The sequence below is a fragment of the Oncorhynchus tshawytscha genome, linkage group LG30 (genome assembly GCF_018296145.1).
Source record: "Oncorhynchus tshawytscha isolate Ot180627B linkage group LG30, Otsh_v2.0, whole genome shotgun sequence".
NCBI classification, from domain to species: Eukaryota; Metazoa; Chordata; class Actinopteri; order Salmoniformes; family Salmonidae; genus Oncorhynchus; species Oncorhynchus tshawytscha.
This window is the reverse complement of record NC_056458.1, coordinates 31,989,937-32,007,809: the sequence shown is the minus strand read 5'-3', so window position 1 is coordinate 32,007,809 and position 17,873 is coordinate 31,989,937. Positions and strand designations below refer to the sequence as shown.

The 17,873-nt window shown below is 41.6% G+C and overlaps 2 protein-coding genes across 4 annotated transcripts in view; both read left to right on the top strand.

Moving 5' to 3' along the window:
• The first annotated feature begins 753 nt into the window (after positions 1-753).
• kptn (kaptin (actin binding protein)) lies at positions 754-10,623 on the top strand. 2 transcript variants are annotated; one of them, XM_024393687.2, is made up of 12 exons: positions 754-1,094; positions 1,253-1,335; positions 2,739-2,823; positions 3,072-3,126; positions 3,687-3,765; positions 3,841-3,914; positions 4,001-4,107; positions 4,354-4,473; positions 5,470-5,533; positions 5,827-5,962; positions 7,459-7,632; positions 10,116-10,623. In XM_024393687.2, exons 1-12 carry the CDS (start codon positions 884-886, stop codon positions 10,269-10,271), a joined length of 1,344 nt encoding a protein of 447 aa, XP_024249455.1. In that variant the 5' UTR covers positions 754-883; the 3' UTR covers positions 10,272-10,623. The 2 variants fall into 2 exon arrangements, with proteins under 2 accessions (XP_024249455.1, XP_024249456.1); XM_024393688.2 differs by having other exon boundaries at positions 10,121-10,278.
• A 904-nt stretch (positions 10,624-11,527) lies between these two features.
• Positions 11,528-17,873, top strand: part of LOC112228397 (RNA-binding protein Nova-1) — a 28,442-nt gene continuing 22,096 nt past the window's right edge. Inside the window, exon 1 of one of the 2 annotated variants that reach the window (XM_024393685.2) lies at positions 11,528-12,268. In XM_024393685.2, the coding sequence (XP_024249453.1) occupies positions 12,112-12,268 (157 nt within the window). In that variant the 5' untranslated portion in view covers positions 11,528-12,111. Of the gene's footprint in view, positions 12,269-15,617; positions 15,946-17,873 lie in introns of those variants that run through there. The other variant, XM_024393686.1, reaches the window with a different exon arrangement.

The window sequence follows — 17,873 nt, the reverse complement described above, 5'->3', positions numbered from 1 at the left end:
ACCAAACAATGTGTAGATTAGATGTGACCTGTGAGGTATACTCTTTTTAACAAAGCCAGTGAGATAAAAAAAAAAAGCCTGCTCAGAAGAGGACCCACAGCGGACATTATTTATATTATTTTATTTTAACTTTATTTAGCTAGGCAAGTCAGTTAAGTACAAATTCTTATTTACAATGATGACCTAGCAAAAGGCAAAAGTCCTCCTGAGGGGACAGGGATTAATATATATATATAAAACAAAACACACATCAAGACAAGATAGACACAACAACACTACATAAAGACAGCTAAGACAACAACATAGCATGGCAGCAACACATGACAACACAGCATGGTAGTAACACAGCATGGCAGCAGCACAACATGGTAGCAGCACAAAACATGGTAGAAACATTATTGGGCACAGACAACACCAGTAAGTCTCCACACAAGTGAAAAGTATTTGAGGACACTAAATCCAATAAATCAATATATAAACTGAACACACAAACAGATTACTTTTATATTCCAAGCCAAGAGACTAGTGTGCATGCCGTTGTTTTGCTTATGGATGTTCATATTTATAGGCGCAGACAGGAACATCATGGATTTGTTAATAGAGTTGTTGCTGACACTTAGTGGTTGACGGTTACGTACTGCACTGCAGCGACTGAACTGCGAAGTGAAATGATTGGTTGAAGACATCCACGCTGATTTGCTAGAAATCGTGACATTTTTTCCTATTGGATAATTTTACTCGTAGTTCCTCCCACACCCGGATGTTGTGTTTTTTGGGCTGCTCGAATGGTGATGGGAGAATTTGGATTCTTGGCATAGGTTGGTGTTTTGCACAAGTTTAGGCAAATTCGGATTAAATTAGCTATATTTCCTACGTCACGAGGATGCTGCGAGAGGGGAAAGAAGCGTGTCCATTCGTGGAGGACAGTTTCAGCCGCTTTCTGTCCCAGAGTAACATGTACGGACTCTGTCAGGCTGGAGAGCAAGAGTTACTCGCCGCTACTCTGAAAGGAAAAGTGGTCTGTTTCAGGTACCAAGACCTCCAACAGAAAATCAGACCTGTTGCTAAAGAGGTACAGTTCACCTACATACCAGGTGAGGATTAAGATAACTAGCTACAGAATGTATCCTGCTATTGTTGCATTCTTGCTATGGCTGCATGCATTGCATCGATTCATGTGTTGTGTATGTGTATACAAAATGTGTTGCTAGTGAACTTGCTAATGTGTGTCTGTCGTTTTCTGTCTCCTCAGTTGATGCAGAGATTGTATCAATTGACGCTTTCAACAAATCTTCACCGAACAGGGGGCTGGTCGTGGGAATAACGTTCATCAAGGTTTGCTTATATCCCCTACCCTTCTCCTAGTGAACACATCTGTACACATGCAGTGCCTCCGGAAAGTATTCAGACCCCTTGACTTTTTCCAAATGTTGTTACATTGCTGAAAACCCCCCATATTTAATCAAATCTACATACAACACCCCTTAATGACAAAGTGAAAACAGTTTTTTAGACATTTCTGCAAATATATTACAAATAAAAAAACAGATACCTTATTTACGTAAGTATTCAGACCTTTTGCTATGAGACTTGAAATTTAGCTCAGCTGCTTCCTGTTTCCATTGATCATCTTTGAGCTGATTTGGAAAGACACAACTGTCTATATAAGGTACCACAGTTGACCGTGCATGTCAGAGCAAAAGCTAAGCCAAGGTACCACAGTTGACCATGCATGTCAGAGCAAAAGCCAAGCCATGAGGTCGAAGAAATTGTCAGTAGAGCTCCGAGACAGGATTGTGTCAAGGCATAGATCTGGAGAAGGGTACCAACAAATTTCTGCAGCATTGAAGGTCCCCAAGAATATAGTGGCCCCCATCATTCTTAAATGGAAGAAGTTTGGAACCACCAACACTCTTCCTAGAGCTGGCCGCCCGGCCAAGCTGAGCAATCGTGGAAGAAGGGAGGTGACCAAGAACCCGATGATCACTCTGACAGAGTTCCTCTGTGGAGATGGGAGAACCTTCCAGAAGGACAACCATCTCTGCAGCACTCCACCAATCAGGACTTTATGGTAGAGTGGCCAGACGGAAGCCACTCCTCAGTAAAAGGCACATGACAGCCCGCTTGGAGTTTGCCAAAAGGTACCTAAAGGACTCTGACCATTAGAAACAAGACTCTCTGTTCTGATGAAACCAAGATTGAACTATTTGGCCTGAATGCCAAACGTTATGTCTGGAGGAAACCTGGCAGCATCCCTACCATGGGGGTGAAGCATGGTGGTGGCAGCATCATGCCATGGGGATGTTTTTCAGTGGCAGGGACTGGGAGACGAGTCAGGATTGAGGCAAAGATGAACGGAACAAAGTACAGAGAGATCCTTGATGAAAACCTGTTCCAGAGAGCTCAGGACCTCAGACTGGGCCGAAAGTTCACCTTCCAACAGGACAAGGACCCTAAGCACACAGCCAAGACAATGCAGTAGTGGCTTTGGGACAAGTCTCTGAATGTCTTTGAGTGGTCCAGCCAGACTCTGGACGTGTGCATTAGGCCACACAGTAAAAAAAAATGAAAATTAGTTTTTCTCATGGGCAAGTTCAGATAGTACCTCTCTGTTTTGGGATGTTTTCTTATGTTTCGTGTCTGCTGAATGATAAGACTTTTCTCTCTCTCTCTTTGGTAGATGAAAGTGTTTTCACACATCACTGTTTCCATAACACTTGTCTTCACTCCTCCCCCAGGACTCTGGTGACAAAGCCACTCCATTCCTCAACATCTACTGTGACTACGAGCCAGGGTCAGAATTCAACCTGGAGTCCATTGCACGTGAGACATCGCATCACCTGCTGCAGTAGAGTCACATAGAACACACATTCCCTTCTTGTATTCACATGGTTTTACAGGGTAGTGTTCATTAGGACCACGTAGTAAAGTGTTTCAAAATGTTGTACGATGGAAAACAAAATAGTTCAGATAATACCTCTCAATTTCATCCTGTTATGAATCAGTTTCTTCTGTTTCATGCCTAGTGAACATGACCCTGATTAGAGCTTGTTTCTTTATCCTCTTCTTAGAGAGCTGTCTGAACCTGGAGCTGCAGTTCACCCCCTTCCAGCTTTACCACACAGAGTAAGTACTGTACACACTATAGTGGGCCCCTATCTAACTTTAGACATAGTTTATACTTCTTTGACTCCTTTCAAGGCCTACCACACATTTTAGGTGCACAATGCACTTTCAAGTTTTAATGTCATTCACACAAGTACAGTGAAATGCCTTTCTTGCCAGCTCTAACCCCAACAATGTAGTAATCAATATCAATGCAGTACTAAAAACATCAAAGTAGAACAAAACTAAGACATAAATAAGAACACGCTAAATAAGCTATATACAGGGTCAGTTCCAGTACCATACAATATGCAGGGATACTGGAGTGATAGAGGTAGACATGTACATGAGTATGGTGATTAGGCATCAGGATATATGATAAACAGACTAGCAGCAGCGTATATGATGATTGTGTGTGGTGCGTGTGTGTGGAGTCAGTATAAATGTGTGTGCATGAATGACCCAATGTATGAGTCAAGATTTAAAAATTGAATGTATTAAAAAGCCTGGCATGACGATAGTGTTTATCACTTCCTTACATTGTCAATGACATGAATAACAACAGTATGTAACTGTTCCAGAGTGCAGTGCGAAAATGGATGCAGTGAGACAGTGTTTCTGCTCAGTGGTCATGATCAGAGGATTCATCTTTACAAGGAGGTAAGCCTATGTACCTGTGTGTGTGCAGTGAGATTTGTGTGTGGGAGTCTAGTAAATGTATCTTCTCTGCAATAGAACGCCTCCCTTCACCAATTTGAAGAGCAGCCAGTCGAGAGACTCTTCCCTGAGCTACAAGAGCTGCCCAGCAAGTTAGTTTGTGTATCCTCTGTCTGCTGTTCTCCCAGTTGTGTGTGTGTGTGTGTGTGTGTGTAATCACTGTTCCCTCTCTTTGCAGTGTGTTGTGGCTTGATGTGCTGAGTATCCCCGGCGGTCGTCGTCTCTCAGCCTTTGGCTGTCAGAACGGCTGTGTTGGGCTGGCTCTGGTGGACCAGACTGGACCTGGTGAGGACGGCCTATACACTAAATCACGATAGGATTGTGCACCAAATGGCACTGAATTCCATATTTAGTGCACTACATTCGACCACAGCCCGTAGGGCTTTGGTTAATAGTAGTGCACTATATATAGGAAATAGGGTACATAGGGAATAGGGTTTATATGGGAAATAGGGTGCAATTTGCGACACAACCTATGATTTGCTGATGTACTTTCCTTTCTGTGTTTTCACATGCGTCTGTGTGGATTAGAGATTGTGCAGAGTTGGCGGGTGCAGCAGGACAGTCCCATCTCCACCGTGCTGCTCTTCCCCCTGCATTCCCAGGCAGAGCCGGCGGACCCTGATAGGGCAGGAGAGACGGGAGGGGACGGTATGGATGAGCAGCACCGATTTGACCTCTGGATATTGTTGTGCCCAAATGTCAGTACATTCCCTATGTAGTGTTCTAATTTGCTCCAGTGCCCATAGGGCTTTGGTCAAAAGTAGTACACTATATAGGGAATAGGGTGCCATTTGCGACATAACCTATGATTTGCGGCTGTACTTTCCTTCCAAAACTCTGGATGTGTTCAAGAGCATCATTCTGCTCAGTCGCTGATCACCGACTGACTGAGCAGACTGACTGATCTACATATAAAAACAAGCAGTTATTTTGGATGAAATGAGATTTGTAGATCTGTGTTTATGCTCCGTGTGACAATTATTCGATAGGAGGACAGAGCATTTGGTCAGAACCATTCCCTAGCCTATCATTGGACAAGGTGGAGCCATTGGTATATTGCAAATTCTATGCAGATGTTGCACCGTCCTACAGTTACCCTACACATAACAACAAATCCATTCAGATTATACCCTAAATAGCAGCCTACCTGTTGGCTTTTGGTCATTGTAGCCTTTCTTTCTCATTTCACTTTTCATTCTGTCATTTTAATTCCAGCTTCCATTGATTAGATATCCCCTAACTTGCTTGCCACACAAGCAGAGCAGCTATGCAATTGTCTTTCTCTCTCTGCGTCAAGTACAAGGATCAGAGCACTTAGCTTTTTTGCAACTTTTTCCAAATCATCAATATAGAGTCACATCATGCAGCCCTTATGTTTTGATTTCTAAAACATTCCCAGTTTTATATAGGCCTAACACAAGTAAATCAACAATGGATTTTATTGTGATGGTGTAGGCTATATTATTAGATTTTGTTCAACTTTTTAAATGTAGCTGTTCCAAAGGCACGCATCAGCAGCTTGTTTGCATGGAAGCCCGTAGATGCTAAACATTTGCTCCATTTGTAATAGAATTACCCTCTGACAACATTTCATGACCGCCACAGCCATAAAAAACAAAAAATTTGTCTCCACACTTTTCTCAGACATTGAGATCGTTGGTTACAACCTCCTGGTGACCAGCAGTATAGAGATGGCCGTCGTGTACAGGTCAGTATCACAGGCCTATTAGAGACTAAGAATACATGAATAAAGAATGCAAGCCATTCGCGAGAGGTGCTTACTAAAGGAACATTACCTTAAAAATCTTATTGCAGTGGTAGAATGCCAGTCATTTGTTTAAAAAAGCTTGTTCATACTCTGTCGTGGTCAGTAAGGATATTTTATTTTGTCCTGGTCAATGTTTTGTGTTCACTGTGTGGTCCGTGCTCTTTCTAGTCTTCGGTCAATGTGTGGTCAGTTAGGTTTCTATGGTCAGAATGGTCAGTACATTGTGCTCTCAGGGATGTCCAGGAGTATGGTGTGAGTTGCCATGCGTGCCTCTCGGAGAGTGACCAGTGTGACGCAGTGCTCTGTGCGCTGGTCACAGACCTGGACTTTGATGGACAGAAGGAGCTGTTACTGGGAACTTATGGACAGGTGAGTTTGTGGGCTTCTCATAAGGGGAAGAAGGGCTATGAGCAAAAAAAATACTTATTTAAACTAATAAAATACAGTGCATTTGGAAAGTATTCAGACCCCTTCCCTTTTTCCACATTTTGTAATGTTACAACCTTATTCTAAAATGTCTAAAAAATAAATTAAAAAATCTACACACAATACCCCATAATGACTAACTGAAAAAAGGTTTTTAGATTTTTTTGCACATTTATTAAAAATTAAAAACAAAAATCATTTATTTATATAAGTATTCAGACCCTTTGCTATGAGACTCAAAATTTATCTCAGGTGCATCTTGTTTCTGTGATCATTCTTGATATTTCTACAACTTGGAGTCCACCTAAATTGGTAAATTCAATTGATTGGACATGATTTGGAAAGGCACACAACTGTCTATATAAGGTCCCACAGTTGACAATGCACATCAGAGCAAAAACCAAGCCATGATGTCGAAGAAATTGTCTGTAAATCTCAGAGACGAGATTATGTCATGGCACAGATCTGGGGAAGGGTATCAGAACATTTCTCCAGCATCGAAGGTCCCCAAGAACACAGTGGCCTCCATCATTCTTAAATGGAAGAAGTTCGGAACCACCAAGACTCTCCCTAGAGCTGGCCGTGCTGCCAAACTGTGCAATCGGTGGAAAAGGGCCTTGGTTAGGGAGGTGACCAAGAACCGGATGGTCACTCTCACAGAGTTCCTCTGTGGAGATGGGAGAACCTTCCAGACTGGGGCGAAGGTTTATCTTCCAACAGGACAAAGACTCTAAGCACACAGCCAAGACAATGCAGTAGTGGCTTCGGGACAAGTCTCAATGTTCTTGAGTGGCGCAGCCAGAGCCTGGACTTGAACCCGATCTAACATCTCTGGAGAGACCTGAAAATAGCTGTGCAGCGGCGCTCTCCATCCAACTTGACAGAGCTTGAGAGGATCTACAGAGAAGAATGGTAGAAACTCCCCAAATACAGGTGTGCCAAGCTTATAGCATCATACCCAGGCAGAAAAAATGTTTTTTTTAGAATAAGGATGTAACAAAATGTGGAAGAAGTCTAGATCTGAATACTTTCCGATTGCACTGTACATACCCCTTGATGAGATTACTACAAAAATCTAACCTGCTCATAACCGAAAACAAATGACTGATTACTCCATTGGTGTACCCCATTTGTCAATTTTATATTTTTGTTTTTGCTCCACTCTTGGATGTTAGTCAGTGTGTTTTTAAAACTTCTCATCCAAAATCATGATTCAAATCAAATTCTATTAGTCACATGCGCCAAATACAACAGGTGTAGAACTTACAGTGAAATGCTTACTTACAAGCCCCTAACCAACAATGCAGTTTAAAAAATGCGAAATGCGAAATAAAATTAACAAGTAGTTAAAAACCAGTAGTACAATTACAGTCAATGTGTGGGGGCACCGATTAGCTGATGTGCTGAGGGTTTCTTATGCTTCTGCTCCTATACCTCAGGAGCTGCTTTGCTACAAGTTCCAGCAACCAATGAGAGGAACAGAGGAACAGTTCCAACTGCTGTGGAGGCGGAGCTTCAAGAGCCCTTTGCTGTCCATCATTTACTTGGATTTGACTGGAGATGGGCTGAGAGAGCTGGCGATTCTAACACTCAAGGGGCTACACATACTACAGGTGCATTATCATGGAGTGCCATAGCACGGAGTGTAGTCCCTATAATACATTTTACATTTACATTTTACACTACCGTTCAAAAGTTTGGGGTTACTTAGAAATGTCCTTGTTTTTGAAAGAAATGCACCTTCTTTTGTTCATTAAAATAACCTCAAATTGATCAGAAGTACAGTGTAGACATTGTTAATATTGTAAATTACTATTGTAGCTGGAAACGGCAGATTTTTAATGGAATATCTACATAGGTGGCCCATTATCAACAACAGAGGCCCATTATCAACAACCATCACTCCTGTGTTCCAATGGCACGTTGTGTTAGCTAATCCAAGTTTATCATTTTATAAGGCTAATTGATCATTAGAAAACCCTTTTGCAATTATGTTAGCATAGCTGAAAACTATTGTTCTGATTAAAGAAGCAATAAATCTGGCCTTCTTTAGACTAGTTGAGTATCTGGAGCATCAGCATTTGTGGGTTTGATTACAGGCTCAAAATAGCCAGAAACAAAGAACTTTCTTCTGAAACTCATCGGTCTATTCTTGTTTTGAGAAATGAAGGCTATTCCATGTGAGAAATTGCCAAGAAACTGAAGATCTCGTACATCGCTGTGTACTACTCCCTTCAAAGAACAGCTCAAACTGGCTCTAACCAGAATAGAAAGAGTGGGAGGCCCCGGTGCACAACTGAGCAAGAGGACAAGTACATTATTGTCTAGTTTGAGAAACAGATGCCGCACAAGTCCTCAACTGGCAGCTTCATTAAATAGTACCCGCAAAACACTAGTTTTTTTGCAGATAACCAATGGAATCAAAACATTACTGCACATAACGCGCCAATGTAAACTGAGATTTTTGGATATAAATATGCACATTATCGAACAAAACATACATGTATTGTGTAACATGATGTCCTATGAGTGTCATCTGATGAAGATCATCAAAGGTTAGTGATTAATTTTATCAATATTTCTGCTTTTTGTGACTCCTATCTTTGGCTGGTAAAATGTCTGTTTTTTTTTTACTTGGCTCTGACCTAACATAATCATATGTTGTGCTTTCGCTGTAAAGCCTTTTTGAATTCGGACACGATGGGTAGATTAACAAGAAGTTTATCTTTCATTTGCTGTATTGGACTTGTTAATGTGTGAAAGTTACATATTTCTAAAAAATATTTTTGAATTTTGCGCACTGCCTTTACAGCTGAATGTGTCGAGGGGTTCCGCTAGCAGAACGCCTGCCCTAGAATGGATAACTATTTGTTCAGCACTTTAAAAAAATATACAGCGACAGAATTCAGAACATCCGTTCTTACAATATTCTCCCTGTACACCAAGTCAGAACTGTAGGATAAATAAAGGGGGCATATAAGCAGACAATGAAAGCTCTTACAATATTTGATAATTATATTTCTCTAAAACAGGCAATAGGCTACATGTGCACTACCAAGTCAGAACAGTCGGCTAAATTATGAGTGGAAAATTGCCCAAACTTGCAATTCGGGTGACCGTTCAAAACTTATTTTCTCAGTCAGTGCTCGACCCCCCAGCTACTTTGAGCGCGGCAGAAGTCATGCTGGATTGAAATCATGGCCAGTGTTGAATGTGTATCCTTTTAAGTTCGGAAAAGAGGCCCTTAAACCCAGACTTGGACCACACACCCACTCCAGGGAATATCAGGCTAGTGACTGCTTTGCAATGCTTGCAGTTAGCCACTGATTCCTTCCAAACCACTCATTGTTGAAATTGCAATTTCCAACTTGTGTAATGTTTATGGCGTAAGCACTGATACGTTTTATACATAATTTCTCGTCATTATTTCTCTTCAAATGACAAGGATTGAAAAGGATTTGCCAGTAGATTGTCAACTTGATTCATGATGATGACTGCTAGCTAAGATTTTGAAAGTATGTTGTTGACATTATCAGTCCTATCAAAGCTACTGTAGCTATAACAAGATTTGATGTCATTTTATCTGTGGCCAATGACCTTGAGCCTTCTAATGTAACTCTATGGCAGTACCTAAGTGGCTTGAATTTTTCAGCTCTACCCGTACACTTTGCGGTGACGTAGTGTCGCCATGAGTGACAGAACACTGAGCCAACCATGGCGCAATTAGAGAACATTACCAACCCCTACGCTCTGTATTTTCTGCTGGTTGCCCCACTACCACAGAAGGCACTGAGCAAGTTTGAAACATGTGCATTTTGGAGCTTCCTTACTCAAGAAATCAGTTTAATGCGACTTTATTAAGTCGATTATTATTTAAAAGAAATGGTTTTACATTGTTTGCAAACTGATATGTGACAAGTATTAATGCCAAAGTAACATGCTAAAAAAATATATATAAACAGGTGGGGCTCTCAACAGGTGGGGTTTTGCACCACCTGCCCTGAATGACGAGTCGCCACTGACTGTATAATCTCTTTCTCTCTCCCACTTTCTCTTTCTCTTCTTTCCATCTTTTCCCCCCTCGTCCTCTCTCCAGCACAGTCTGACCAGCACTGCTGACTTGGTCCTTCAGCGACTGGCCGACAGGGGCTCAAAGCTGGCCCCTGGCTCGGAAGTTCAGCCAATCCCAGAACGGAACACCGAAGAGAGGGATGCTGTGACCAATGAGGAGCAGAGTGCCCCATCAAAGTGAGAGCCAGCTGTTTTTTTCTTTTTTCTATTTTAACCTCTATTTAACACGGCAAGTCAGTTTAGAACAAATTCTTATTTACAATGACGGCCAAACTCGGAGGACACTGGGCTAATTGTGCGCCGCCCTATGGGACTCTCAATCACGGTCGGATGTGATACAGCCTGGATTCGAACCAGGGACTGGGGTGACGCCTCTTGCACTGAGATGCTGTGCCACCTGGGTTACCCGTGCCAATAATGACAATTTTACCATGAATTATCTACACTTACAACATCATGATAAAAAAATGTTTTTGATGTTGCCTAACATGTAATATTGTCCATATATGTACACAATAAATTAACTAAATATGTTTTTTGCATTATTTTCAAGAAGCTTGCATTTAGGTCTCTGTAATTTTGTCAAGACCTGACAGGACTGAAAAGAGCTAAAACAACAAATTCACTGACACGGTCTTATTTTGTTCATGAAGTAAGTATTTAGTCATTTTACGGTGTCATACAGAACATTGAAGCACATCATTTTAATGACTTGGCCTGGAATTTCATGCACCCACCTGGAATGGGTCAACTTATAAAAAATGGTTAGGGAAAATCACTATTAGTCCTAAATTAATTAAATCCTGTATTGACTTATACCAAGTATGTCGTTACATTATTTCATAACTCAATGCAAGTTCACACCTGTCAGTTTGGTATATGAAAGTTGGTTTAAGAAAGTATGAAGACAGTACATTTAAAGTTGTTTGGTCCATTTCTGGGGTGAACAAAAGCGTACTTCCATTTTATTTGTACATATTTTATTCACCTGCACCTGACAAACTGCATGATGAACTTCACCACTTTGGGTACGGCTATTTTGCTGGTAAAAGTGTGTGTTTGCTCCACTCCGGTTAGAAAGTAGTCAAACGTGTTCATGTGAACTTTTCATGTTTCAGGTCAAAATGTGCTTTATTTATCCTATGCACGAGTTGGCTATCAGAAGGATCACACTATCAGGTAGCTTAATTCATAAGTAGCTTTAGGGCCTATTTACAAAGTCGCATTTTTAAAAAACTTAATCAATTAAAAGCAGCATAATTTGGCTGATATTTTCATTTTGTTTGAATGTGCAAATTTTGCAAGCTTACCTTTTCGGACCAGAAAGGCCATAGGACTAAAAACGTGGATGCTGAACCACGTGACGTCAGCTTGTTCTCCTGACAACCTTTCGGTCGAAGAAGATGACCTGGTGTCTCGTTGGCTTCATCTCTCACCGGTCAGCGGCAGTGTGGTCTACTTCACAGCTTTCAAAGAATATTTCCCTCATGTACTTCAAAGACAATAACAACAGCTGAACTGCCATGGACTTACTGTACATGTTTATCCCAGAAGATGGCGTGAAGATGACTTACAAATATATATATTTTTCCCGGGCTATTCTTCGCAAATCTTTAAAATGTTTATCTTTTTGATAGGCTAGTTCATCAGTGTCACTACTGACTTACGGCATTATTTTAATGCACCTTGGTGGACTATTGCATATGAATCACGGGCAAGAGAACACCACTACTGAACACAAAGCTTATGAAGTGACAGGCTAATGAATGCATTTCACTCAATGGATTTTTATATTTAGCTTTCTGTGACGCTCTATCAGCCAACTGCAAGCAGAGTCGAGAAGAACAAGCAGGACCGAATGCGCTGTGTTGCCTGTCATTTTGGTGTTCTCAAAGAGGAAATCGGAGACATTTTAAGTCAAGAAGGAAAAACTTGGATCATTTTGTGAGAACTCGCATACATGTAATGTGGTGAGGGCGTTGTGGAATAACGCAAATAGGCCTATACAAACTGGTCGGAAAATGATGGCCGGTGGAGCAGTTGAACAAAACGGGATATTCTTGAATCCTCTTCATCACAATCAACAGCCCTACATGGAGTCAGATCCCCCCGACTCTCGTAAACGACCACTAACTCCGACGGAGGAGGACTGTTGTACCAAGCGCACAAACACGGGAGGTAAGACATTGCACACCCACCGGAGGCTACATTGTATTCAGCGTGATCAAGCAGTAACTAATGTTTTAGTTACTGCTTGATCACAGACGCTCTTATCCAAAGTAACGTGTAAGATCAATTAGGGTTAAGTGCCTTGCTCAAGGGCACATCGACATATTTTTCACCTAGTTGGCTTGGGGATTTGAACCAGCGACGTTTCAGTTATTGGCCCAGCGCTCTTAACCGCTAGGCTACCAGTCGCAAACAGTGGGATCCTATAAATACATGGTATGACATCTGATTGACATAGTAGAAAATAGTTGCCATAGATCAGCAGTTTCTAAGGCCCTCAGTAAATGTAACATGTCATCAGCCCATTACATTTGACAGAGAACTTATCTATGGCAACTATTTTCTAGTATGTCAATCAGATGTCATACCATGTATTTATAGGATCCCAATGTTTGAATGCATAAGATTATACAACTTTTGTAGCCTATGTTTCACAAGCATGCTCTGACTTAAGTTTCAAAGCACATTGCATCAATGTATATAAATACTTATTGTAGCCTAGCTATTGGTCTCACTACTTACATAATTACATAAAATACAGTGACCCATTTGGCACCTGTCAGGTTTGAACCCAGTCACCCCTTCATGTTGCACATCTGGAGATTCATTATGACATTTTCCATTGAGTGGAACATTTATGTTGCAGACTCATGGGACCTCAGAAACATAGTAAATGAGATGGTCGCTGATAGTTCACTTCAGAAAATACCACTAAGGAAAATAATTGAAATGTTTTTCTTTAGAAATGTGATCTGTAAACATCCATAATTTAAAACTGTCACAATTGACTATCAGAGAACAACAACTTCTAATACATTATGTACCTGTCATAGCCATTTACTTAGAAAGCCACGGTTTGTTTCTGCAGAAATAGTCTCAATAAAACTAACACAATTTACCAACCACTCCATAGCACACAATGAAATCTTTACACCCCAGAGCACCCAATGTAATTCACTTATCGGCTACACGCTAAAATAGGTTACCTACGTAGTCGTAAACTGGTAGACAACCACATAGAGGATGGAAAAACAAATGGAACTGATCGACAACAATTCAAACACACTTTTGTGTTTTCTTGTGAAATCACAAAATTATGTGATTGCAGCATGTTGATACAGCATTTAAAGCATTAATTAGAATCTTTGTTCAGGGGTAAAACAAATAGCAAACCCGAAATAGATAGCCTGCAATGTGTTGCTCACACGTTTGCAATATGACTCATCTAAAACGCGAATGACATTTCAGTAATATCATTGAGGATGGTGCTGTTGGTGACGGCAAAAACATTACTCCTTGTTTAGGCAAGTCTCCCCCCCCACACACACACTTTTTTTATAATAAATGTATGAGGTAGCCTATAGAAAGGGTAATTCTAGACCAGCACACAGGGACCACTTATTCCATTAGTTGGAATAATATGGTATAGTACAGAGAATAGGAAATTTACTTTTTACCAGGTGGTGTAGCCTACCAATTGGCTGTGTCTATCTTTGGATGTTACCGTGTAAGGCACCAATAATGTAATATCTAACAACAAATAATGTCAATCTGTAAAAATAAAATGTAAATGCGGGATTAAGTTTATTTTCAATGAATTGATAAAATATATTTTCCTCCACAAGATAATTAGACTATCTGTGATTTTCTTCACTGCAATAATTTCAAACACAAAATGTCCACATTGCATTTTTCCATTATCCATAGAACAGTCAGAATGTATATCGAGTTTTAATGTTCTTGGTTGTATTATAATTAGATTTCATGTCATTTAGGCTATTTAATAGATAGATGATACATATACATAATATGTTTTTTAAATTTTGTATATTTTTTTTAACCTTTTATTTAACCAGGCAAGTCAGTTAAGAACAAATTCTTATTTTCAATGACCACCTAGGAACAGTGGGTTAACTGCCTGTTCAGGGGTAGAACGACAGATTTGTACCTTGTCAGCTCGGGGTTTGAACTCGCAACCTTCCAGTTATTAGTCACACGCTCTAACCACTAGGCTACCGTGCCGCCCCTGATTTTCTTGATGATTCTCAGCCATCTTGGTCATTACATTACAGATTGTGTCTGATATTTATCACATCATTCCTGTTGATCATTAACATGACTGCCAGTTACCATAAAAAATGAGTAAGCTGCTGGAGGTTTCACTGCTGTGTGCTTATTGTGCATTTAGGATTGCTGGAGAATTACTGCCCAACTCGAGGAGGAGGAGGTAGCCTATTTCTTTTTCCTTTAAAAAAAATCAGCAACACCCCTCTCCTCAAAACTAACATTTTTCATTCATTGCTCATGCTAATTTAGCCTGTAATTACCCATGTCCTGGATTAGGTATGATATGGTAATGTTGCTAATGGAAAGGTTGGCAGAGGAATGTGAGCTGGGTTCTTGGGGGGGGACACAGGTGCCCTTGCAGAGCAATGTGACGTGAGCGGACTATGAATTTGCCAGGTGGCAGAGGGAGAGAGGGGGGAGCCTACAGAGAGACAATGCTTATGTAGCCACACCAGTGAGTCCTGGTGACACAATTAATGGTTTATTGGTATAATTTACTGGAAGACGGTCGCAAAGATGTTTATCTGCCTCAGTTATTACCCCAGTTTGCTCTATGATTTAAAGACATTGGAAATGTATCTAGAAAATGAACAAAGCGGCAAGACAAATGGTACTAGTATTTCTAGAGGTTCCCTGGAAATTACTACTGAGCAGAGCCAACCCCCCCACCCACACAGGATACTGCTCTCTATAGTCTATACGATTTATAGACGTAGTGATTGGCTTCGTCGCCCTCCTCCCCCCACCTACACCATTCTGCGGCACTGCCATTTGCAGTGGTTGATGAGCCCCCCCTCCCGCTCAAACATGGCCGTCTGAGGGAAGAGGGGTGGGATAGATTGGAGAGGGGTTGTACGGAGCACACACTCAGATCACTCCTCTCCTCCTCCACCATCATCCACTCACTGCATCCACACACCTTTTCAATCATCACTCAAGGTAACCCCACGCTCTCTCCCATGAAACGCACAAACCAACCCCACTACCTGTTTCACTTTTGTAATTTTCAACGGAAAAAGAAATTGAATGGGCCGCTATGCTTTATAGTGCTGCGTCAAAAGAGGCGGACTGAGGGAGAAAATCTAATTTTTTGGGGACAGGCATTGGGGGGTGGGGGCATGACGTGCTGGTGGAGGAGGCTGCCCATTGGCCAGACGAGTTGTCAGTCGTCCACGCTGCTGCAGACGGACGGGCCACTCGATGAATATGGATGAGAGCAGTGAAAAGGGTGATGCGGCAGGGAAGACCCCCCCCTTCAAACCGGTGCAGGCTTGAACAATGCGTGGCGTCTTTCACTGAAAACACTGAGAGCCTGCATTAGCATTTTCTTAGACAATTGAGGCTCTGACCAGCTGCAGGCATGACTTGGACGTTGCGGTGAAATCTTTTTTTTTTAACCCACTGATGTATTAGACCTCGGTGAAAAAGGTTGACTGGCCGCATTCCTCAACGCCACCATTTCACCTATGACTAGCCTAACGTTAAGGTACCCTTAAGAGATTGTACCCCGGCATTGATGGCGATCTGACAGAGGATTTTACCAGCAGATCTCAGAATGGGTAAGAGCCAAACTGTTTTTGTTATGACTTGTTGAATTCATTTATCACACTCCAACTCTTTATATTTGATTACCTGAAATCTCATCTTCTCATTATTGCCCGTTTTGTTCCATCGTCCTTGCTGCCTGTCAGCGGCAGGTTGGTCCATTGACATGCAGAGTGGGTATTTGGAGGGGCAGTGGGGGGGCGGGGGCCCACCCCCGTTGAGTGACTTCACTAAACACGTTTGGCTCGTTGTCTGTCTCCAAGCTGTCCCCCCAGTATTAGATGCATGGGTTTGAACTCAACACCCTCGACTGGCTTAACGTTAGCTCCCCAACATGCCCCATACTGCTCCCATTCCCCTGGCGGATTGCAGCAACAGATTGCCATGTTTACTCTACCACATGACACCATTGAAACCTGTTACTGTGATTTTTCAGACACTAGGATGGAATTAATTATTGACTAATGACAAAACGCTGCTGTGAGGGCAATGGAGGGAATCTCAATGGTATGCTCTCCCATGCTGGTTTCACCCTGGTTTTAAGACACATAGAAACGGGGACTTGTACACTCCTGCCAACACAGGTCTAATAGAGGGCATTTCCACTGTTCCATTCCTATTGTTCAGTTTGCCCTGTGTGGAGAGATGTAGTAACATTTGTCCCCTGACTGACAGTAGAAAAGAGTCTGTAGCTCCATGAAGACAATGTCAATGTCTGAGCAATGGTCTTTACTTTTTCATCAAGGTCATCTATCATTATGTTTCTCTGAAAGGGGAAGATGAGCAGAGTAGAAAGCATAAATCCAAGCAGAAAAGGGCCTTGGCTAATGATATGGTTTGTGTCAAGAGTGTAATGCCGTCATAATGGTTTCTCTCTGATTGATAAAGGAATGACAGATGTTCTCAGAAAGGCTAAATCATAAATCAGTGTGATTCACAATATAGATGTGTTGACGGACTAGACATGTTGAATGTAAATGTTGGTTCTAGTAGTTTTAGTAGTGTGTCCGAGGTAACAGAATGAAATCTAATTGACTTTGGATTTGAGAAATCAACATGTCATGACTGTATTGAGAGACCCAAATGGAACACGAGGGGCATTTTAAAAGAATCAGTAGAGAGCTGACACGTAGAGGGACTGTGAAATCCCTAGATGTCATAGTGCCACGTTCATTATGATCCCATTTTGGAGGCAAACAGAAGGTCAGTCTTAGAACAGTGACATCGATGTGTGCCGAGCTCTATCCATCCATCTTCCCTGGACAAGCCTGCAGATCCATCCCCCTGCATGAAGCTATACAACGACGACACAGGCAAACATGCATCTTGGTGTTGGCACCCAAAATCACCCCTAAAACTAACAACAATGTTGTGATATCGTCATTATATTTTTTGTGCTGGTCTGTATTGGAAACACGTTTGTATGCATATATGAACAGTTCTTTGAACGTGCCTTCTTGACAGAGTGACGTCACCCTTGTTGCTGGTTGAGGCATTGAAGAGGTCCCAAAGTGACGTCATTGATTGAAAAACGTATGTTAAAAATAATAGATGATATCTGAAAAAACATATTAGATCATTTTTGGGTCATACAAGCACAGATATGTGAAGAATGATGTAGGCTACTAATATCTAATTGATTTCAGGGGTGATATTGGGTACTTATTGTGCACACAGGTTCATACATAGGTCACATGTCGGTCTCCCCAGTTGATTACTTATGTCTGGAACAGCACAACCAGGTGTTGGTTGGTACAGAGATGGAAGAGGATGTGAGTCATCCCAGTTGCTCATTTATTCTGGTTAATATAGGCCTACAGTCAATGAACAAAACAGACCAGACCCAGCTGCTATCGCATTGGTGTCTACGGGAGATTTACCCCTTCAGCAGACCGGTACTGTGACCATTTTTTTTTCAATTGTAAACTGCCTGAGTGGGACA